This window comes from Pectinophora gossypiella, chromosome 16 (assembly GCF_024362695.1).
Source record: "Pectinophora gossypiella chromosome 16, ilPecGoss1.1, whole genome shotgun sequence".
In the NCBI taxonomy this organism is placed as follows: Eukaryota; Metazoa; Arthropoda; class Insecta; order Lepidoptera; family Gelechiidae; genus Pectinophora; species Pectinophora gossypiella.
In genome coordinates, this window is record NC_065419.1 from 7,233,427 (window position 1) to 7,258,642 (window position 25,216).

The 25,216-nt window shown below is 40.7% G+C and overlaps 1 protein-coding gene across 1 annotated transcript in view; it reads left to right on the forward strand.

The window, feature by feature from the left end:
• LOC126373717 (protein split ends-like) overlaps positions 1-25,216 on the forward strand; it is a 75,363-nt gene that overhangs the window by 41,839 nt on the left and 8,308 nt on the right. The window contains exons 3-11 of the mRNA XM_050019952.1: positions 11,244-11,429; positions 13,068-13,344; positions 13,569-13,895; positions 13,973-14,263; positions 14,673-14,873; positions 15,147-15,265; positions 15,340-15,462; positions 15,551-15,689; positions 15,834-25,170. Of these exons, the coding sequence (XP_049875909.1) occupies positions 11,244-11,429; positions 13,068-13,344; positions 13,569-13,895; positions 13,973-14,263; positions 14,673-14,873; positions 15,147-15,265; positions 15,340-15,462; positions 15,551-15,689; positions 15,834-25,170 (11,000 nt within the window). The remainder of the gene's footprint in view (positions 1-11,243; positions 11,430-13,067; positions 13,345-13,568; positions 13,896-13,972; positions 14,264-14,672; positions 14,874-15,146; positions 15,266-15,339; positions 15,463-15,550; positions 15,690-15,833; positions 25,171-25,216) is intronic.

Here is a 25,216-nt window from a genome sequence, read left to right on the forward strand (position 1 = left end):
CGAATACGAATATTCAGTTTTGGGGCCTAATATATCGAATACCAAACGAATATTCGGCGTATCTCTAAAACTAATCTGTCCCGGGGTTGTAAAAAAGAGTGAAGATTTTAAGAAAATCTACGGTGTTTTTTATGTGAAACCTTGGGATAAAATCGATTAAGACCAGTTTAGGCAACATTTTCCCTCTTTCAGCTCTTATAACGGATTGGTTAGCTCAGACAACCTTATAGACGCCGCCCTGAATGACACTAGTAATTTAATTGGTTTAGACGCCATACGTTTAACGATTACAAACATTCAGTCTTGTATGACATGCGCCCAGGCCACAATCAAAGTTACCTCTTCAAATTACGAAATATTTTATTGTATTGATTGAGAGTAGTGATGTAACGAATGTCGACTTTTTGACATAGGGAACGCTAATACGAAGCCGCCAATTTTACATGTCGTTAATTTATTGCTCCATTTTGAAGCAAATACGCCACTACACCACACATTTAAAACACAAGTTCGATTTAGGGTGGCATAAAATACACTGCACCTGATAAGTTTTTTCAGTGTTGTGATGATTGATAGATATTTGATACTAGAGATATAGGATGTTCGGTAACTATCCGACATCCGGCTTGTCCGAGCGAAATTATCCGGCCGAAATAAAGTCGGACAGCGGATTTAGAACAGTATTTTTAACCTTTTCAGGTACTTTATAGTATGATAAGTATGGCATTGGACTATTTAGATTCCTAGGTGATCTATCATACGTGAATTTTAAAACATTATTAGCTATACTAGCAAACTTAGCTTCCGAGGCGTTCACAAGCTTCGCGGAGAGTCCTCGTTTGCTTGGGTATTTGTGCCCGTTGTGCTGAAACTTCCATGCACTCCAGGATTACGTAGAAGGCAATTTCTTCTGCCTCCATATAGCGTTTACGTACTGGGCCCCATTATGTGAGCAATCGTCGCTTTAGCGTCTTGGATGTTGAACGAATCCTTGACGTATTCATTTCGCCTTTTTTAAATTGCGTTTGTGTGTTTTCTTGATGGTCCAGCAGTCAGCTCGGTACGTCACGGCTGGTCGTATTGCCGTTTTTGTTCGGATAGGCATTTTGATCGTATACAAGGCCAGCTTCCGAAAAAAGTCCCTAGTGGCAATTGGCCAGAAATCCGGCTGCCGGTCATCAGAGTATACGGTAACAAGCCTGACCGGATATACGCTAACCTTTTCATTTTTTAATTGATACCAATAGTGAAAAATCATCCGTGCTTTGAAAAGCCTACGCTAATTGTGTAGTGATCGAATATTTGTAAGGTTTTGGCTTCTAACTTTAAAAAGTGCATTAATACGGAAAATAATATTATGTGTGTATACTCTTAAACTAAAGCGAAATTAGTACCAGTTGCCTAGGTATTTATTATCAATAAGTAATAAGCCTATGATAATTATTATCAATAAGTATCTTTGTACCCGTTCACAGTACAGGTTTAGTCCTGCCCTAATCAAAATCTGTCAACGCGAGTTAATTAAAAAACTGTTGCATTATTCTAATAAAACAGTGACTTTTTGACGTACCTTCTTGAATTTATAAGTCAAAATCAGAAAGATGTCGAAAATATCACGCATTTAGCACTTGTCTTTCGAAGCTGCTATACTAACTTTAACCTAAAAATCTATATAAGATTTTAATCTACGATATTTTCAATGACTACCTACTTTATTTACTACGATATTTTCTTACCTTAAAAACGAAAGGTTTATGCGCTAAAACCTTGTTTGGCTAAACCGTGTACATACCTATTTTTTATTGTGTTCATATTCACAAAATATTCGTTGATTTATGCAATACGATTATCTTAGGATTGAATGCGAATACAAATATTCGTTACATCACTTGATAGCGTAGGTCAATATAGTACAGGATCGATTATTGACGTACCTTCTTGAATTTATAAGTCAAAATCAGAAAGATGTCGAAAATATCACGCTTTTAGCACTTGTCTTTCGAAGCTGCTATACTAACTTTAACCTAAAAATCTGTATAAGTTTTTAATCTACGATATTTTCAATGACTACCTACTTTATTTACTACGATATTTTCTTACCTTAAAAACGAAAGGTTTATGCGCTAAAACCTTGTTTGGCTAAACCGTGTTCGTACCTATTTTTTATTGTGTTCATATTCACAAAATATTCTGTTTGTTTCCTTTTCACGCTCAAACCTTAGACTGTTTATGACCTTCCAAAAGAGGGGAGGAAAAAACGTCTTAAGGAAAAGAGTAACGATAAATAGAAATATGATAAGAGCAACCTCAAAGGTATTTTATGCAGTCTCATGATATGACATAAGTACAATCGTCTTTAAAAATATTTGTTACAGGACTTACGTTCTTTGTTCTTTAATAAACGTTCTCAAAAACTCACGCTATTGTAAATGAGAAAGTTGGTTTATTATACTACAATTACTATGATGATGCAATTGTACTGCTCAGTTATAAATAACTTTAGCTCTACAGGTAAAGACGCTTTTCAGACGCTCAAATCAGACATAAATGGAAAAAGAAAAAGCCTTTGTTCAGTAACAGTGGGGCAAACTAAAGGTAGGCTAAGATTATAAAACTGTAGGTATCACCTTTGTGTTAAAACTTGCAATGCAACGTTATCTTTGTGAAAATTCTTAAGTATTAGTGCCACGCGTCATATCGACAACATGTAGGGTACAATGCTCAGGTACTTTCAATTTTAAAAAAAATGAGATACAGTATTATAGACAAGACCGCAGAATAGGACGGTCCCGGCTACTATCTACTTAAGTAAGTATGTAGTTGTTACATGAGCCATAGAACCCTATATTATTATATAACCCGGACACCAGGGTTGATGAGGTTGGTCATTGATCTTACAACCCACACGAATGATGAATACATAATACGAGTAGTAACTAGTACAAGACGTCGAGTCGTCAATAATAAAAAGTATTGCGCGCGACAATTACAATGTTATCAGTTGTTTACTTCTCGATAAGTAGGTGATTACAACTAGAGTTGCCACGAACAGTGATTTGGCCGAATACCAAATATTTGGCAATGCTGTCGGCGGAAACGTCGAATGTTCGGCACAAAATATATCCTTGTTGAGCGCGTAAACAAGAATAAGACAAGTTGCAATCTGTCTTCTTCGTTGCGTTTGTTTCAATGAGGGATCTTCCAGGCTACGTTCCTAAAATAATATAATGGTACAACATACGGTCATTGTCCGTTGAATTTTATTCATGTAATTTTTATGTAGGAGTATGTGAGGAGCTCGGTGGCGCAGCGGTAAACGCGCTCGGTATGCGATTGTTGAAGTTAAGCAACTTTCGCAAAGGCCAGTCCTAGGATGGGTGACCACAAAAAAAAAGTTTTCATCTCGAGCTCCTCCGTGCTTCGGAAGGCACGTTAAGCCGTTGGTCCCGGCTGCATTAGCAGTCGTTAATAACCATCAATCCGCACTGGGCCCGCGTGATGGTTTAAGGCCCGATCTCCCTATCCATCCATAGGGAAGGCCCGTGCTCCAGCAGTGGGGACGTTAATGGGCTGATGATGATGAATTTTTATGTAATACCGATGGTGTATCTTAAATAAATAAATAATATAGATGTCGCTATACAGAGTTGCCTTCTTTTTTAACCTTCTAATTTCATGGGTAACAGATTACACCCAAGCACAACACATCTTCCACCCACTGTTATTCTGATCAAACGTAGTCTGAAAAGTCCCTCATTGCGAGTAAATCACGTCACAGCACGCTTAATCGGATTACTATAAATAATAATAATTAAAATATGACTTTATTACAGAGTTCGTTATTTTTAAAAATATACAAGATAAATATAATGTTTGTCAAAAGATTTATAAAATGACATCATAAAAAAAAACGCCCATATGGGTATTTTATGAGAAACTAATAAACTGGAAATCAATTATTCGCCTATATCGGGATGATCCTTATAAGGTAGTCAGCAAACGAAAATTAGTACCTCTACCACTCGTCTAAAGTTTATCTATCATGGGAGTAGCGTGTCTGTTTAATACACATGAGAGGATTTTATTTTATTTTTATTTTTTAGGATTTGAGGATATTTTCTGAAGCTGGTATAATTCATGACGAAAAGCGTAATAGTATGCTACCAACAAATGCTAAAAAGCTTGTTTATTATCCATTACAACTTTCAAATATTATAATTTGGTAATAAAAAACAATAATTTGGTCAAAAAGAATGTACAATATATTACCTCGATTTACATGACGTGCCTTTTTTTCATATATTCAAAAAACAATTTCATGTCTTCCGAATAGGCCGAAGACCGAATAGTATCATCATAATACCGTTATGTACCGAATGGCATCTCTAATTACAATGCATGAATAACATGTAATAATTCCTGGAGTGAATGATGTAGAATTCATTTCAGAAAAAGACAAAATAGCTTCTCATAGCAAACATTGTTATTTGTTGACAAAATCAATAAATATGCTCTTAGATTAATTGGAAGGAAACAGATATTATATTTTATTTTTTAGAAAATTTTTGCTTTATAATTGAATACATTTTCGCAACAAGTTCGGTATTGGGGTAGGCACAGACACGAGCTGTCGGAAGATAATTTATTCATAAGTTAAGGTCCCCTATAGCCGCTAATGACCTTGAGCATTCTGTGAAAATCGGAGAATTTCCAAAAAAATTGGTTTCCAACGCGAGCGACGATAGAGAATAGAGACATCACGGAGTCGCTTTACTATTTATTTCTTATAGAAAATATTATAATAACTTTATTGACAATTCGCAAAAAAATCAATCAAAATGGTATGTTAACTAATACTAACTACTAAAACCATGGTATAACTAAATTCGTAAGTACCTACGGATAAACCAAAACTAAGTAAAAATACCTGCTTCAAGACAACAATTAATATTTGAATAATCCGACTTAGCAAAATCATCAGCATTTATTTTCTTGGATTTATTAAAAAAACTAGCCCAAATATTTCATGACTATATTAGTTTTTAAAAAGATACACTAAATTATAGTTTTTTTTAAGTACATTTTTTGTGACAACAAAAACAATTTCAAATGTCCCTCACCGTTGCGGCGATAAGAGTTTTGGTGGCAGTTCTTCACTACGATGAATTGTTACAAGTGACGAGTAGGGAAATGAAAGTTGAAAACAGCATCATTTTTAATTTTTTAATATTTCTTTTTAATATGCCCCAAACTTTTCAAACGTTCCGATTGTAGGGAAGATATGAAAGGGTAACATATATACCTATGTTTTGTGGAATTATGGCTGGATAATTTAGGAAGAGTAGAGACTAAATATTTTACATGTGAGAAACTATGGAGCTGATTCCAATACACACCATCGAATTTTAAGTTAGTATACCTGTCAATTTCTTATCCGCCGAAATGGAAAGGGACTGATAATCGATAGGCATAAAATTTATGGAACACACGTCACTTTTAGGCAGAAATTTATTTGTATTTATGAAACCCCCCCGAAATTGTATATTATATGTACCAATAAACTGACAGAATTGAGTTAATTAACAGCACACGTCAAATGGGTTGCATATCAGCGAGATGCCTATTTTATTCGCCCGGGATAAAATTATCAGTTGTCAATCACCCGCCTCTTCGGCGGATAAGGAAATGTCAGGTATAACTTAAAGTAAAATTAGGTGTCTGCAGGAATCAGGGCCAGCATTATTATAATGCTTGAACAAAAGTTATCGAACCTTTTAAATTCCTAGTCGGTTTCCTAATTTACTACGAACCTTCTAAAAGTGGAAAAAACTGTTTCACCTAATGCTGGAACACAAGTTTTCCAGCCTTTTAAATTCCTAGTCGGTTTCCTAATTTACAATGAACCTTCTAAAAGTAGAAAAAACTGTTTCACCAGCAGCTGAAAACGCTATCGCCCCTAACAATTAATTGCTTAACTACTGAAAATATCTTTGACTGTTCTTCATCACTAAATACATTTTTCTGTGACATCCACCACTCTACTAATGGTGTCACATTTTTTACTATTCTGCGAAAATAAAACTGATAATTAACGCTTGTTACACCGCGCGCCCAATTTACAAAGTTATAGTAAACTAAAACGGCAAAATAAAAAATGGTGATTAATTAGGACTTCTTCAAAAAATCTTGCTTTGTTCGATTTCAAAATAACATGTTTTTTCAACCCTGATTAGTAGCGATATCGTTGTTATTTAAATACCAGAGACGTGCCGATTACGGGTGTAGCCGACTGGTTAAATAATCGCATTACCCACCTATCCAGCAAGAGCTGCGTAGAGAGCTGTTTCTGATGTTGGAAATACACATAAAAAACATAGTATGCAACCTGAGCAATTATTATTCTCATTGATTATTTGTGTAAGATTTGATTGGGGCATTTCATGTACCGAGGCCTTTATAAATCAATAAAATATTAGTCATCGGACGTAGTTATCAACCGTCAATCTCTGCATTTTTATTTATGGTAATGTAATACATTATGTATGTATTCATGAATGCGTTTCTCACCTGTACTCAGCGCAGAGCAGCGGTATATTCGTTTGTGGCAGTTTATTCATTCGCTTTACGTGTAGGTATAACATATACGAAGGTGTCACTAACACCCGTACGTTCTTGTATGGCTACCTGTACGTTCTTGTATGGGGTGTGACATCGTAACGAATACTGAGGGGGATGATTCAGCTGATTATTCTGAGTTTATATCAAGTTAAAATTTCCATCGCAACAGTATAGAATTGTAAAACACAAATCAATGTTTTTTTTTGTCTGAATCATCCCCTTCAGAATTCGGTAAAATGTTACCTACGCCCTGTATATAGCCGCGTTTACGTCAATAAGTAATAGATACGTGTGGCTCGCTACGTTTGCAGTACGCTGCAGATTTTTGTGAATATGAATGTTTATAACGTAGGTTTTGTACTGAGCTAACAGATTGTTGCGTTATCTGTTCTTTCGCACGACAGACGTCAAAGGAACTTTCGTGGGGTAAATTTTCAGTACATACTTTACGACTTACTTGCTTATACGAGCCTACTTATTTGTCTGGCCAAGTACTACTACAATAATTCGCGTCAAAAAAAACCACATTGAGTAAAAAGTGATGAATGTTGTACGTTGGCTAAAAAATCTCACAAATGACGTGTCCGCAGGTCCAACATTGCAAGGTTAAAGGACCGAAAACTGTATTTTGTTTTCAAAATATCTAATTTCTTTTAAATCAAGCTGACTCCAAGCTTGTATTGGTGCAGGGCTGGGCGGAAATTGTCCTTTTTACGTAGTATTATTATTTATTCGATGGCAGAGGTGCGGTTGAGGCGTAGACGTTCCACCTCCTCTAGATATTGCTTGTCTGCAAAGAGCTGGTAAGGGAAAGTCTAACTTGATCAACTTAAAAATAATTATCGATAGAATGGTTAATTCGGGAGCCGTGGTAGCCCTGTTGGTTGGTAGAACGCTTGCCTCCCATTTTGAGGTCGCAGGGAGCACGGGCCTAAACCAATGATTGTCGAATTTGTTTTCGAATTCATGATTGGATTATAAACGATTATTACGTGGTCAGCGGTGAAGGAAACCATGGCGAGGAAACCCACATTCCCGAGAAATGAATTTTCGGAGGTATGTGACCTAACCTGTATTGGGTTGGTATTCCCTTCGCGGGTTGAAAGGTCAGACAGGCAGTCGCTTCTGTAAAAATCGGACCTGGCAAATCTTCAGGTTAGGTAAGCGGACCCTGTGAGAAACGGGAAAATGCTAGGGGGATGATGAGAGGTTAATTCGTTAGACTGGACTCGTAGATGCTAGCGGTCAATGGCGCGCGGGGCCCTGATCAATCGTCATGCATGAGCTAGGACCCGTGTGTACACTGTTAATATTGCCGAGAAAATTAGGGTCAGCAAATTTTGTTATTCTGTTTTTGTTACTCACAAAAATGTTTCGCCTGTCACTAATAAACCCACATCAACAGAGCGATTATATCTCATCTAGACTGCGGTGTCCCAATGATGGCTCCTTCTCTCCCATCCTTTCATGACACTGTTCTGTGTGCTTCTACCGCGCAGCCGTGCAGGAAGATGTCGATCTCAAGACGTCGAATACGTTACGTACCTACTACAGAACGTTACCCTTCCAAAAGTCTCTAGGAATAGTGTTCATGTTTAGATAAAGTAAAACGAATGTTCCGTCATTTCAGCACAGATTGTCTCACTACAAAATACGAGGTAAACTGATAAAAATGAGACAAATATAAAAAAATAATAATAAGAAACATACATAAATCGGTCTAGTATATTTTAGATTACGCGTTTTCAGTATATTTTATAAATGTAACAATAACGTAGTTTTTTTGTAAATATATAAAGAAAGGTCAGTTGCCTTGTTTAATCCACTTTTCTTTTACCCTGAAACACAATCGAGCTGAATAATATCGTTCATTAACATCTATGAGGTCAGAGAGCCGTTCTACCGCGAGCCAGTTATTTAGTCACATCCGTTTTACGTTTATTTTCGTATGCCTTTTACTTCTTAGTCATACAAGTACAAGGATTATTAGGTTAGCTAGACTAGACTGATTAGCTCTAAGGCTTGCTTTGTACATGATAAGAGTACAATGGTTATTTGTAATAAAGTATGTAGCAGCGACTGTCGTCACCACGGAATGATTGACGGTGCAACGCGGCCGAAACTTCGGGAAAAACAAATTAATATGATAATTATTTTTCACATCACAACATTTAATCACGTATCGACTCGTTAAAAGTAGGTTACTATATAAAGTAAAAAAAAAATACCAGGAATTGAAATAGTAAATTTCTATAGATAACATACAATAACCGCCTATTAAGCCCCGAGTTTACCACCCACTGTAGGTCAGGGCTGTGTGGTTGGGTATATTCCATTGCCATCTCCCGTGGATATATTCCGGGTATAAAATTTTAGTGAATAAAATTCGCTTTTCCTCACGAGGAAAAACACCCTTTTTGTGCTAGAGCTGTGAAAATGATTATTATGTGCGTGCTCTCATTTTGAAAGGCTTACTAATCTAACCCGGGTGAGAGCCTTCAGCGCTCCCCATTTGTCCGGCCAAGTAGTTAATGCCATCTGCGGCAAATCTACAATAAGTCACGTCAAAAAAAAAAAAAACTAATCTACCTTACGTTATAATTTCAAGTCATAAATCCGTTAAAGAGTCAATGTTTTTATTAAAATAGGTAGGAGTAAGCCCGAGCCGTATGTCTGAGTGCTATGTATAACCACACAAGAAATTCTAAGACATCTGAATTGAAAGACCTGATTTTATCGTTTATACCGATCGATTTTATACCGATAAGAAATTGTAGACCTCTGTAATTCTGTATAGGTTGTTTGGAGGCTTTGGGCATTGATGTATAATAATATGATACCATGCGGGGTGGGGGGGCGGGGGTCTATTCTATTAATAGATAGTATAAGAGGAAGTCTGACTGTCCTATGTACACCTATGTTAGGATTAATCTTAGACATCTGAAGGAATTCCCAAGCATTACTGTTTTGATTTGCATTTATCTAAATAATAAGATATGCACCCAGGTGAAACCGGGTCCAGTCGTTAAGAGGATCATTAAATAGTTTACGTGTTTGGTTACTCAGTGAGAGTTAGTCATGAGACCTGGTAAATACAGAACACTGCCTATTTCACATCATAAAATAATACCTACCATCATAGAATCTGCTAATGCAAAATGGGTATTTATTGTGTTGTTTGGGTATTTCTTTTTCTTATCGTTACCTACTTTCATTTCGTAACCTTTGAAAGCAAAATAAATATTTTGAACTACTAACACGTTAACCTTAGTAATAGGTTAAATGAAGTGGAATCAACTGTTTGTGAACGTTAGTAAGAAAGGGAGTGGAAAGGGCAGAGGACAGGTGTGTGGTCAGCTGCCGTGCGCGTGCGCCCGTTACTGTTACTGCGCGCTTTGTATCCGTTATCTTCAATTATGGGGGGGTCGTGCTGTCTAACTACAATTTTAATGTTATTCCTTTTTTTTGTCTTGTCTTACGATACTTTTACAAAGTGTATAATTTACAATATGCGTAATATTCGAAGCCAAAAGCCTGGTATGCTTCGGCACACCAAAAGCCTGTCAGAAGCAGCGTAATTTCAGTGCGGTTCCGCAATTTGGCACACCAAAAGTAACCCACACGTGTTACTTTTGGTGTGCCAAAGCCTTTACTTTTTATTTGGATTCTATAGAACGGTTTTCTGTAGGATACGTTGAAATACAATAATACATCGTGTTATCTATCATGATAAATACTTTATTACACCTACTATAATAACTATAAAAAATATATGTTTATACAACGTTATGCGGGGCATGATGTTATGATACTTAGAATTCGATATTTAAGGGAAAAAGTTAACGCTTATTAAAACCATTTCGAGATTTCGTCTTAATTAGCTTTATTTCTCTATTTTGAGCTCTCACATCAGCCTGATGGTGTTTATTTTAGCGATAATCATGTATTTATTTGGCGTTCATGTCACCTGTAAAGGAAGTCTGTTTACCCAAATTGCCGTTTATAATAAATAAAATTTAATATAATCTGTGGTCATCACTAGGGTAAGGTGTCCTACGAGTGTGCGGTTAACAAACACAATGAAACAATTTTCATAATAATGAGGATCACTAACCCCCATCTTGTTTATTAGAAGCATAAACTATACAAACCTATTTAAAGAAATGAAAAAAATAACAATTGTTATTTGTATCTATCTTATTGGACCTGAGGAATCCTTGGGACCGCCCACAGTTTGGACACATTATCTTAACAAAATGTCAAGGTATAAACGTCATTCGCGTACTTTAGGACACTTTTTTTAATTTAAAAATGAACAACTGCATGTAAAGCAAAAATATTCAAATTAGTTTTTTATAATAGCAAAACGTTACATTTAATAATATAAAAAAATACCTTCAAAAATACCTTACATACCCAATTACTTAGGTTACATACGATAAGATATAGAATTTGTGACAGAGACTTGGTAAAGAACGATATGTTTTGTTTAATGGTACGCCAGAAAATACTTAGTTTAAGATTGGAAAGCGATTTGAATAGGAGGTTTCAATAATTTCAATGTTATTCATGAATGAATATGTATTGCGCGCATGGGTGTTGAGTGTCGTTGTTAACGTTTCCAGAGGCGGGGAGGAGGGTGCGGGTACGTGCGCGCTGGCGGCGACGGCGGCTGCGCCCGCCAACTGGCGCGGCACCAACGACAGCGCCTCCGAGTACTGCCGCCGCGGGAACACGCCCGCCGCCTATGGCCGCTACCAGCGGAACAACTCCAACGCGCCCTACTCCACGCCGCCTTCTAATGTGGAAAGGTAAATAACTTCTATACTTTATTAAATTAAGCACGATATGGCGTTCCCAATACTAACCTAATACACCTCCACCAACCCGCACTGGGGCAGCGTGGTGGAGTATGCTCCTTTTGGTTGATTGAGAGTCGTCTGTGCTTAGCGGTGGAATATAATATATATTTAAGGCCCATTTATGTTACAAAATTTTAACGTAATCGATCAAGTTATTTTTATAGAATAAGGAATAATACTATATGATATAGAACGCTAACTCCCAGCGTCTGAGCTAGGTTTACCCCCCTCGAACATAGTTTAGCTTTGAATCGTATGGTGTCAGACGTCACACACAAATGCGCGTGTACGGTAATGTAAATGTGTAGTGTCTGTGTAAAACGAGGTGGTTTGTATGAAGTGTTGTTATTTCTATATTGTGCCACACAGTTGGATTCCTTGCCACACGCATTGATTCCCGTTTATTGCCTCCACATTGTCATCGACATCGGGCTATTTTAGTCATTACTTCGTTATCAGTTTCTTCCGCTCTCCATCGTCCATCTTATCAAATAATGTTGCGATTATCATCGTTTTCTTCATAAATGTCTAATATCATAAGTGATGATCAAGTTGGTCAATTATGATCCCAAATTGACATGAATGCTAATGAGCAAAAAAAGCCCACGATAATTATTATTTTCGGTTTTACGTCTCGGGTCACGTTTGATAATTTCCGTACCTTTCTCACTTTAAGTTACATTTCGCCTGTGTATTATGCATTTTCTACTGCATATATCAGAACGAATACAAAAACATGAATACTTGAGACATCCTCACCCCATGCAATATTCACATCATAATATTCAGATTCAGTGAGCGAAGCATAGGCGCCAGGCGATGACGCAGCGATTCATAGCAGCCAGTATTTATACAATGTTAATGATTCAAGCCGATAATAATATTTTTATCGTTAACGTGGAATGAGTAAACCTTAACGCCGCCGATACTCTACAGAGTAGGATCGACCGATCGATATGGCTAAAGGTGCGATTCCGCAGCACGCGACGACACGACCGATGTAGTCTGACTTCATTGGCCGTCGTATAGATTCAGAAGCCGGCAGCCACGGCAGTTACGTCGCAACTTTACAGACTAGCGAGAAGTAAAAGTGATGCGTCTGTGTCAGGATCGTAGCAAATGAAATTCCATGGGTATTTGCGTATTCCATGGTAGGTACATTATATTTCTGTAGGATATGGGTAATGAAAATATGAATACAAATGCAAAGCTAAAGAAAATATTTATACATTTATCTTTAACTTTGCAAATAGGCATGTCGCTGGTTAGCAACCCGTTTAACGTTTGTTTTTAACTTGACTTTGTCGAGTTATACGCCAAGTTTCTAAACGTAAAATATAGAAAGGGTTGTTTAAGATTTCTGTCTTAAATTGACATGTGTTCCAATTTATAGCCTATCGATTATCCGTTTACTTTTTGGCGGATAAGGAAATTACATGTATAACTTAAAATAAAATTAGGTGTGTGCTAGAACCAGCACAATTGATAATTTGATAAGGTCGATAGGATCGATTGGGTGTGTTTTCCATGAAGCAGCGACTGCGATGCTCCGAGGGTCATAATAAATATAATATGTGCGTTCAGCAGGACGACGCCTCACCACCGCTGGTACGGCAGCGGCGAGCGCAGCGAGCGGGCGGAGCGCGGCGCGGGCGGGTGCTCGACGCCGAGCACGCCGGGCGGCGGCACGGAGGCGGGCGCGGCGCCGCGGCGGCGCAGGCGCTCCGGCTCGGGCTCGTCGCGCTCCGACTCCAGCTCGGCCGAGCCCAGCGACGCCAGCCGCGCCAGCACGCCCGCCGCCGCGCCGCCGCACCCGCCGCCCCTGCCGCACGCCGCGCGCACGCCGCCCACCAACCACCATCAGGTACGCATCCAACGAACCACTGACGCACAATATGGGCATTTAAGGTCTGAAATAAATATATTTTATTTCTTTATTTTAATATTGATTAGACCCCGGTCTTACTTACGACGTTATTGTAATACTTTAGCTTAAACCATGGTTTTAGAATGGACCTTGGGAAAATCCCTTAGACTAAAATGTGGAATTAATTTGATTTATGCTCAACGTGTACTTGTCCATTGCAGTGGTCGTCGACGACGAGCGGCAGGCCGTTGGCCATCTGCGTTCGGAACCTTCCGACTCGATCCACTGATAGCTCCCTCAAAGATGGCCTCTATCACGAGTACAAGAAGCACGGGAAGGTGGTGTGGGTCAAGGTAGTCGGGCAGAACGCCGACCGGTACGCGGTGGTCCGTTTCAAGAAGCCGTCCGACGTAGAAAAGGCACTTGAAGTGTCGCAAGATAAACTTTTTTTTGGATGCAAGATCTCAGTGGCACCTCACCAAAGTTGTGATGAAGATGCGGAATCAGCCAAACCTTACGAGACTGATATCGATGAGTACCATCCAAAGGTCAGTTCCTAATTTTATGAATTTTCCATTCCGTAATTTGTGCATCGCGGTGTACTCATTTATCGATTTTTTTATAGGCTACTAGAACGTTATTCATCGGCAACCTAGAGAAAGATGTGACGCAACAACAGCTAAGGGAGAAGTTCAAGCATTTCGGAAGAATAATCGAGATAGACATCAAGAAGGGGAGCGGTGGAGGTTCAGGATACGCGTTTTGCCAGTACGCTTCGATATCGAGCGTGGTGGAAGCCATCCGGGCGATGGACGGCGAGTACGTCGGCGGGTCGCGCGTCAAGCTCGGCTTCGGGAAGCCTGTAGCCACCACCTGCGTCTGGGTCGACGGCCTCACCGAACACACCGAGAAACAGGTACCTTTTACATAAATTTTACATGTACAATACATACCATAATACACATAATAAAAACGTTTTGAGACTTTAGTCACATTTGTTTCGATTGAATCGTGTTAACCGTTTTGTCTCGTTAAAGAGGATCATTATAAATGAAGTGCCGTTCAATCAAAAAACTGGGCAGTCCAATTCAGACACCTGTGATAATCATAAATCTTACACGTTTATTTGTATTTTTTGGGTTTAAAGTAGAAACTAGATTTTCAAATTGGACAGCCTTAACCGTTCGACAACACTTGAAGCCGAGTATGTATACATATAGTAACCGCGGAAGGGCGCGGTTCGGGGTTAGGTTCCGGCCGGGGGATGTGTATGGGGGCGGGGCACGTCGTGAGTCGGTATGGTGACGTGGTATGTGTGGCGGCAGGTGCTGAGCTGCATCTCGCGGTGCGGCGCGGCGACGTCGGTGTGCGTGGACCGCGCGGCGGGCGCGGCGCTGATCCACTTCGAGCAGGCGGGCGCGGCCGGCGCCGCCGTGCGCGAGCTGCGCCGCGTGGCCGCGCACGCCTCCGCCAACGACCCCGAGCGCCCGCGCCTCGCCGTCGACTACGCCAGCCGCGAGTGCCAGGTACACATCCCCCACCCCACGTACACTACCTACAAACTGTTCATTTCAAATACTTTAGACATGCATGTAATCATAGATACGTATTTTGGTTTAATGTCGCGCTTTGAAGATCTGTGCTGATTGTTGTGTCGGTATCGATCCCGGTGATGTATTCCTTAGGAAATGTGCCGGACCTTAGCTTATAAATGGTCATTGATTATTGTGGCATGGTTATAATTATAAAGTTCAATTTATTCTTTAGACACGTGTTGAATTTCTCGGTGTATTTTACAGGATGCCTTCTATGAACAACTAGAGAAACACGGAGGCTCGGCGGCATTGAGCGGCTCGGAGAGGTTGACTGGAGAAATTACCCCACGTTACATCCCGTCTACTAGGCACGATACGATTAGGTTTGTCCTAAATACAATTAACCTTATTTACTTAATTTATTTTTATTATTTATTAATTATGATTCCCTTAACAGGTTTGACAGTTGTAGTTCACGGTCGAGAGCTTCCAGTTACGGTCGAGGTTCGTCACGAACACCCAGATATTCTTCACTTGAACATTTCGATCCAGCGGATTATGCGGCGGAGCGACGATACAGGTACTAAAAAAAATTTTCATTGTATACCTGTGTTGTATACCTATCTGCGATGTACGTGAGATATTGAACATGTGATATTATGTCGTAGGGTATATGAAGAATTGGGTTCCAGTCCGCAAACCGAAGAAACACCTTACGAAGATAGGCTCCAATCTGTTGTGGTATCACCGCATCGCGCTCGACGACATCGCCGCGATTCGAGTCCCGAGGATAGGAAGCATTCAAAGGTAAATACAATCAATAGTTACGCCCTTATTACGTTATGGTCGGGTCTGTGTGGTGTGCTTCTTTTGCCAGTGTCACAGTCCATTGCGTCGGAGCTAGCACAAATTGTTCACTAACTAGTCGTTAACTAGTTTCTTTTCCCTCAGGAACGCCACAGAGGCACGGCCGCGGCTCTGTTGCGAAGGTCCCGCTCGGGGTCGCGCGGCGCGACGGTGACGACGGGCGTGGAGCGGCACGGCTCGCGGCGGAGGCACCGGCGGCGGCGCGACGGGTCGGGCTCGCGTGGCTCCCGCGCCGGCACGCCGCTGCGGGACGAGCCCGACGCGCCTCCCAGCGAGCCCCGCCGCGCGCCGCCGCCGCGCCCGCCGTTGCCCATGAGCCTGCCGTTGCCCAAGTTCGCCGCGCAACTGCTGCGAGCGGCACCCGCCGCGCCCCGCCCTGCCCCTGCGCCCGCGCCCGACTCGCCGCCGCGCCCGCCCTCCGCCTCTTCCTCCAGCGCCGGCTCCGCGCCGCACTCACCCTCGCTCGAAGAGCGCATTCGGAGCCTCGACGAGAAGTACGAGAAGTGGAGCGGCTCTCGTGTCGCACCCGAGGCGCCGGACCGCACGCGCCTCCGGCACCGCCTGCTCGAGGTCGACATCAACGAGGTGAAGCCGTCGGAGGTGGTGCGCTCCCTGCTCGCCAAGCGCTCCGTGTTCGACGAGGACTCGGAGCGGCTGGAGGGCGCGACGCGCGCGCCGAGCCCCGGAGGCAGCCCGCGGGCCCGTGCACCGGCCTGCGTGCCGCGTGCGCTGCGCTACCCCTTCCCGGCACACCCCTCCCCTGGCGCGCCGCACACGCCGCCCACGCCGCCGACGCCGCACACGCCGTCGTCGTCGCAGCCGCCTCCACCGCCGGAACCGGATTCGGACGCGTCCGACCGTCCTTCGGATCCTCGCCTTAACCGTCCGGAGAAGCCGTTCCAGCTCGAGAGGCTCGGCAAATTCCACGAGAGTGACTACAGGCTGGAATCGAGAATTCGCCTTCGAACTCCCTCGACTGACAAACCGCAGATGGATGTGAACGATCGAAGACAGTCTCCGAAGACGGAACGCGAGAAATCTGAATTCGACCGTGATCCCAGAAGAGAGAACGAGAGGAGGAGAAGGGATTCTTTTTACAGCGGGCGGGAGGGTGAGCGTAGACTGTCGTTGGACACAAGCGAAAAAGATATCAAAGAAGCCATAGAAAAAATTGACCCGGACTTTCAAAAGAGAGAAAGAAGAAGCTCACTAGCTCAAGAGAAGATCCATTGTGGAGATAGTTCTCCTCAGTTTGGCAATTCTAATGAAAAGTCATTCTCTTCGATTAACATCAGTAGCAGCAAGTCTGAATTGAGCGACATCAAGAAAGAAACAACGGAAAGCTCTCTTGGTAGTGGAAGTGATGAAAATGACAGTCGCAGTGAAGATATGCTATCACTTCAAAGTGACAAAAAACCGGAGCCTGTGAAAGAGCAATCTATTGAAAAAGAACCCAGTTCCAGTGACGAAAGTTCTGTAAAAAGCGACATCTCAAAACCGGATCTACCGAAAGCTAATGATTTATCTCATTTTCACATAGACAATAAATTAGATCACACATCTTTTCATAATAAGAGTGATAGTGACAATTGCAAAGAAATTTTAATTCAAAATCACATCAACAAGGAACTGCATGATTTTGAAGTTCAACACATTCACTTGAACGCTATTAATTCAATAAAGACCTGCAAAGAAGTTTCCGAACTAGGGCAAGAATTGTTGAAAAGTCATGATAAAAATGGAAAAGAAAGGTTTAACCAAAGTATTATCTTGGAAGCTTTTCATAACACCAAATTAGAAAAAGAAAACATTGAATTCGATAAGGCTTGTGATAAAGAAAGATATGGCAATAATGCAATGTTTTTAACAGAAAAGAAGCCCGAAATTGACAAAACTGCAGAAGATCGTTCTAAACATGACCGTGAAAAACTAAAACACGGTAAAGATCGCTCAGAAAGACATGACCATGATAGAGATAAATCAAAAAGCAACAAGACTGAGCGGTTATTAGAGAAACTCGAAAAAGAGAAAAGACCGAGAGATGAAATCTGCGATAAAATCAAAATTGAGAAGGATTCTGACAAAAGTCATAAAGAAAAAAGTGACAGGGAGGCAGACAAAATTAAGCATACTGATGAAAAATCGTCTCGTCATGAACATCACAGGAAAGACAAAAATGAAAAGGACAAAAGGAAAGATAACGATGACAAGGACTCTTCAAAGGCAAAGAAAGAGGATAAACATAAACATGATAAATCAAAGAAAGACGGAGAGTCTAAACGGGAAGGAAAAAACGATTCCACCAAAATTCGGAAGTCGTCTAGAGATGAATCGACCAAAGATTTGTGTCGGAAAGATTCTACAGACTCTACTACATCAAGAGCATCACACGATTCAGTGAAACTCAAAGATTTTGATCAAGTCGAAATAAAAGAAGAAAAATCTAAGGTTAATAAATACTACAATGACTTATTTATCAAACAAGAAACGGAAAAAGATATATCGACAAAAGACCATGTCAAACCAGAAGGCACTATTAAAATGACTGAAGGTGCTTTAAAAATCAAAACAGAAATCAAAGAAGAAAAAGATCTTTCGGATCAAGTTACGAAGAGTAAAACTATAACTTCTTTGGACCACACACCGAAGTGCAAACCGGAAGTCTTAGAAAAACAAAGGCATTATTCCGTTGATTCGCCAAACCTTGAATGCAAAAGAAAAGAGCGCCTAAACTCATCATCCAGTTTGCCTTCTAATATTGGGCACAAAAGGAGAATGTCGTCGCAAGATAGTCTCGATTCTTTCAATGAAGATCTTAAGAAATGTAGAAATGAACCAAAGATTCCAGAACGTAGAGATTCTAAAGACTCTCGCAACACAGACAGACACAAAACCACAAAGTTCAATAAGGGTCATTTTGCAAAAATAATTGAAAGTAAAACAAAAGACGATAAGAAGAACCAGGTGAAACCACCTGATGATTTCCCAGTGTTGAAAGACGTAGATTCGAAAGATCAAAGAAAGTCGAAAAAGGGTGTTCATGGGGATACTGAGGAGCGTGGTAATTCCAGTAACGAACATCACCCAGAAGGTTTGCAAAACGATTTGGATTTCCTTGCCACGTTGGAGCTTCGTTCAAGTGAAGAAGATGAAAGACAGAAAGCTCTTAGAAAAGAAATGAAAGAAAAGAAACGCATTCAACAATTGCAACAAATACAAGAATTACAGATGCAACAAGATGCTTTACAGCATGCAGAGCTTATGGGAAAATTAAAGGATGACAAGAAAAACAAAATGGATGATAAAAAGAAGGAAGCGGTTCGTGAAAAACGCATGTCAACAGACCGTAAGAGCAGAGACGAAAAAAGTGACAACAGCAGACGTAAGAGTCGGAAACAGCTTCAGAGTACAGATACTTCAGACTCGGATGAGCCTAAGAAACACTCCATTTTTGATATAGTAGACGATGAACCGACTTATATATCTATGTATGATAAAGTCAAGGCAAGGTCATGTAAAAATATGCAGAAGCAAGAAGAAGAAAAACGCCAAGAAAAGATTAAAGCAAAATTCAGTCAATTGAAGCAAAGTCGCGCTAAACGAGAAGAAAAGAAAAGATCCAGCTGGGACGAGGACAGCGACTCTGATCCGGATAGGAGCAAGCCACAGAAAATATCTATGGATAGTTCTTCTGATGATGAGCAGATCGTGATTCACAATAAGAAACGAGAAAAGTCGCATGGTTCGAGCCTTGACTATGACATGAAATCTAATGACTATTACAACATAACAAGCAACGAAGAAGATTCACGCAATAAATTGTCACGAAAAAATTCTAGGACTCGTATTATATCTGATACTTCTGATGATGACGGTTCCAAGAGAAGCATAAGCAAGAGCCCTAACTTTATCAACGAAATTAGAAAGGAATTTATGTCTAATTTCGACTCTTTGCAAAAGGGTAAAGATGACGACGTTGCTTCTAAACTCGATTCATCAGATAAGGTCAAGAAAAATTCATTATTAAATCTGTTTGGCAAAAGTGACAGTGAAGACAGTAAAACGAAAGCGAGTTCCGAAAATAATGACACTAAGCCAGGTTTCATGAAAACTATATCTAACGATTTTTCTTCGGAAAGTGAGTCGACAATGCCGAATCGAATTCCCGGAGAAATTCGTAAAAAACACAAAAAGAAGCAAAAGAAACATAAACTGTCAATATCTGATGACGAATCAAAAGTCGAGAGTAGCGATGCTGTGCCTCCAGAAGGCGATTCAAAACATAAAAATTCTGAAAAGTTTCGTCGTCATAGTAATAAAAAAGATAAACGAAAGGACAAAATTCGAGACAGCATCGATTTGGAGGACAGTCGTGACGATAAAATTAGAATGAAAAAGGATAAAAAGTTCGGAAGTAATAGTTTTGATTCGCTTGTAGAACAGAGTAACAACAACAAAAAAGAAGGAAAAATGGAGGACATTTTTGGCCCGTTGTCGGATGAATCCGACAGAGAGTTAGAACATCGGAATAACAAGTCAGAGTTTGCGGCTCATGACTACGATTCCACATTTAGCGATCAGATGCGTACAAATAACGAGGACAGTAAAATAAAAGAAAAGGATGAGAACAGACGCAGGAGGGATAAAAAACGAAAAGAGAGACGGCCATTAATCAAGGATGATGATAATAGTCTAGATGTTGATGCTGTCAGCAAGGCTATAGAAGCACGACTTTTTGCTGATAGCATGAACGATGATGACAGTCGGTCAAAGATAGAGACTCCTTCAGAATCACTTTCAAAACCCCAGCTCTATACCGATAGCGACTTAAACATTGATTCTGCAAAAGATAAGCTCGCCGAGAAAGTTAGAAGAGACAACAAAGAAAAAAAGAAGAAAAAGAAAAAGAATAGAGAAGAACGACAAAACCGCAAAGACCATCACCAATCCAGTCATAGTGACAGATTTGATTATCTTTCATGTGGGAGGAATTCTGAAGAAATGTCTCCTAAAACTATGCTTTTAGATATTCCACTACCGACTGAAGCGCCGGCTATAAACTTGTCTGAAAAGTCCGACGACAGCAAGTCACTCTCGGAATCTCCTAGCTTGCCTCGTTTGACTGATAGTCCTCCTGTACAGGGAAGCCATAACCTCGATGATAAGCGAAAAGATTCGGATGCTTCAGATCGTCACGGGAGTGATCACGATATGGATGTTGAATACGTTACTGAAAGTACAATAGAAGTAACTGACATACCAATGCCACCACCAATTGTTGATAACATTATTCAAGACCTCAGCGAAGTGCCACTGCCTTCAGATCCAGTACCTATTAAATCTGAAAATATAAAATCAGAAAAATTCTTGACGTCATTTGGTAGAGATATCGATGTTAGCGAAGACGCTGTTCGAAGCATTTCTAATTCGGAGAAAGAGATAAAAATTGAACCCGTTGATAAAATTGATGCTCAACCTGGAAAGGATAAGAAAGTAGAAGAAAAACCTCGAGCTATCATTTCACAAGAAGAAACAGAGGATGCTGTGGCTGCTCTTTTAGGAGAAAGTTTTGGAGGAAAGGAAAGCACCTTTCCTAATTGTTACGAGGAAGTTGAAACTAGCACTACACATGAAATCGAAACTGAAAGTTCTACCATAGAACCTGAAGTTATTCCTGAAGAGGATGCCGAAGAAATGAGACAAGCTGTTCAAAATTTAAATGCAAGTGAAATGGAGATGAAACCTGATACGCCTTTGTCAGATAATGACCTTCTGTTGATTGATACGGATTCCGAAGCAGAAACATCACAAGATGCTATTGAAAGGTTGCCTGTCAATGTTATAGCAACTAATCAATCACGCAATGGCAACGCTGAGCAAAGTAAACCCGAAGCACCGTCTAATATTATTACAAAACCTGTCACATCCCAGGCTCCGACGATTACAGAAACAACAGAACCCATTGTGAAGACAATTGAACCGGAAATAAAATCACCTCCACCAAAACGGGACATTCTTCAGCAAGTAACATCAACTGCAACTCCTGTTATAACATCCTGGACACTTTCAAACAACAAGATATTAGAGCCTCATGTAGTAAATGTGCAATCTAATCAACTTCAGAACAGAGAGACGAATGATAACAAACCTACGCACATAACGGCTAATATTGTACAGATAAAGGCACCTCAAAATCAAACAATTGCCACACCTTTAAGACCGATTATTGCACCAAACAGAGTGAGCGCTCCCTATCAAGTAATAAATCATATGATACGCCCTCAAGCTTCCAACATGCAACCGCCTACAATTAAAATACCAGAACCGCACATTATATACCAAAAACCGCCAAGTATAGTCATATCGCCGAGAATGGCCAGTGACCCACGCCAGCAAAGCCCGAAAACTAGTCCTCAAGGAGAAGGTATGACGTCACCCAGATTAACAAATATGATTTTGAGTACTTCACCACAAAATATGAACTCTGTTGGAATAGTGTCACCAAATGCGATACAACAAAGATCTCCTGGACAAGTGACCGTCGTGCGCATGCAACAACCACCCTTAAGCCCGATCCAGTCTATGCACATTCCTCCAGGCACAAGGACTATGGTATCACCAAGTAGACCCAATTCTGTGCTAGTGCAAACGCAAGGAGGTCCAATACATTTCAATCGATTACCTGTTACTCCAGTACTGGCACCCATTTCTAAACAAATCGGTGTTAACAACATAGTTCAACAAAATAAAACTATTGCAGTTAGTGCCTCTCCAATAATACACCAGCAAAAAGTTATAACAGGGGACTCTAGGAAACCTGATCAGAGAAATATACCCGACAACTTAAATGAAAATTCAAAAATTATCTTGTCTCCTACTAGTCTGCAACACAGCACGAATCCCACAGTATTGGCACAAAACCGTCTCATATCAATGCAAAACGTGCTACACAGCGGGAATGCAAATTCTCCGTTACATTTGACCAATAAAGTGTTGATCAACAACATGTCTCACTTGGGCGAGAAAAGAGAAAATTTGATTCCTAAATCCGAGCAACACAATCATTTACCATTTAACACGGCTCCGATTATACATGTAGCAAATGTGAATCATTCCACTCCTTCTATAATGCAGACAACTTCAAAACCTGTGGTGTGTACACTGCAAGAAGCAAGTACCATCAGCAGAGGACAAAACACGAATGTGATACATTCCTTGAACTCACAGAGGCTACTTACAACAGCTCCCATATCCAGCGTCATTCAGTTAGATGCAAGCAAGAGTTCACCGTCTGTGCTGTCAATGGCGGCAATAAGATCACCGACGGTGCTTACCAAATTAGAATCGTCGACCTCGGTCGCAGTTACTACAACTAGCCTAACGAATGTAGTAATGACGCCATTGTTATTAAAAACCAGCAACACTCCTGGTACTATCAGGTTAAGTACTAAAAGTGAAACTGAAAAGATCGATGCGACAGCTAAACTACAGAATAGTATCCCGCCACACGATAACAAGTTTGATGCCATAGTTAATTCTGCAAAAACGCCAGTCAGTTTAATATCCGACAAACAAAAAGACATTTTAATGACTTCGTCAGACAGCGTAGCAAAATGTGAAACTGATTTTGAAGAATTGTTAAAAGACAATACCAATGAAATAAAAGTAACTAATGATCCCGAAAAGAAACTCGAAGTGAATGTAGGAAAAACAGTCACACTAATTTCTGCTGCAACTCAAAGAAAAAAGAGCGTCGAAATTTTCAAAGAAGAATTGCCATCTGTTATAAATCAAATTCCGAAAGAAACAGTCAAAGAAAACAAAGAACTCGTTTCTAATAATAAAGTAGATCATGAAACAAAAGCAATAAAAGACGAAAGCATTAATGTAAAACCAGAACCAGAAGTTGCAAAGAAGGAAGACAACTCTGCAACTAATAAAGAAGTGACACCTGATACTGTGTTTAATAAAGTTGCAGCCGAGGAACAAAAACCGGCAGAATTTAAAGACACTGAAAACGTAAACACCTTCTTCAAACTTACACCAAAACAGGGTGATTCAAATGATAGCCAATTAAAAGGCCTTGATGAAAATGATTCTTGGAGTGCTAAAGATGTTAATATAGAATCAGTAATTAAAAAAGTTGATTCACTTTGCAACGATAGTTTGGAAACCGACAAGAAAGAGGACGACAATTTAGTGTCATCAAAAGCTAATGAATCAGTACCAACTTCAGAACCTATGGATATTTCACATGAAGCAAGCAAATCTTCGGAAGTTCAATCGGAAAGTGATAATTTTATGGATGATAGCCATAGCGAAGAGTCATCTTTAGAGAAAACAACACCTACGAGCAAACGCGGTGGTCGAGGCATGAGAGGCAAAAAAATTGAAAAGAATCAAGACCGAGTACAAACGCGACAAATCTCTAAGCCAGCCAGAGGAGCTACTTCAGCAAGACGAGGTAGAGGAAGAGCTAAAGTTGACAAAAAGATAAAAAGTTTAGTCAATCACACTGCTAATAATATGCCCGGGGATGTTTACGATTTCCATGAAGATTCTGGTGATGAAACATCTACTTCACCCAACAAGAACGAAACTCGTCCGAGATTGATTTTGACTATAAAAAGTCCTTTGTCCGGGCAGTCGAACGCTGTAGCAACGTCTACACTTAGTATTACGCCCAAGGAACAACAGCTGAAAAACGCCGAAAAGGTGAATAAAGAAGAGAAAGTTGAGGACTTTATATCTCCATCGGCTAATACTCGCAAATCCAGAAGACTACAAGAAAAAGACGTGCAGCGTAGTACTGTCGACGATGTTATAGAGGACGTAGTGAAAGGAAACGCCGTTCAAACTAAAGTCGGTAATAAAGAGCTAAATAAGAAAAGACAGACTAGACAAACTGGCGCAAACAAAGTAAATCCTGACAAAACTGCCGGTAACGATACACGGAAATCGCCCCGAGGCGTTAAGCGGACAAGGGATAGAAGCTTGTCAGATGCATCGGTGGACAGCAGCGACGAGAAAGTTGTGAAGCGAGACGAGGCACCTAAAGAAAGCAAAGTGCCGAAGATAGTGGAACCACCGCCCGTGTCTAAGCCCGAGCTGGAGTCTCCCCAGCCCGCGAAGAACACCGCGCCGGTCGTTTCCGTCGCAGCTCCGAGTATTCCAACTCCAAGCATTCCAACTCCCACACCTACCCCGATTATGAAACCACCGAAGAAAATGATATCGGAGATCAGCGCCAAGCTCGCGAGTGCGTTCGAAGCGGCCGCGGCCGCGCCTCCCGTGCGTCCACAGCCGCCCGTCGAGCGCTTGCCGCTCGAAGCCGAGAAGAGACCCAATCCGATTCGAGAACCGGTGACCGTCACACCCGTCGTCTCCGATCATCCGGCCGCCGCCACCGGGGACGTCCGAGGTAAGAGATCACATCATCTTCATTCATTCTTTAATCTCAAAATTTC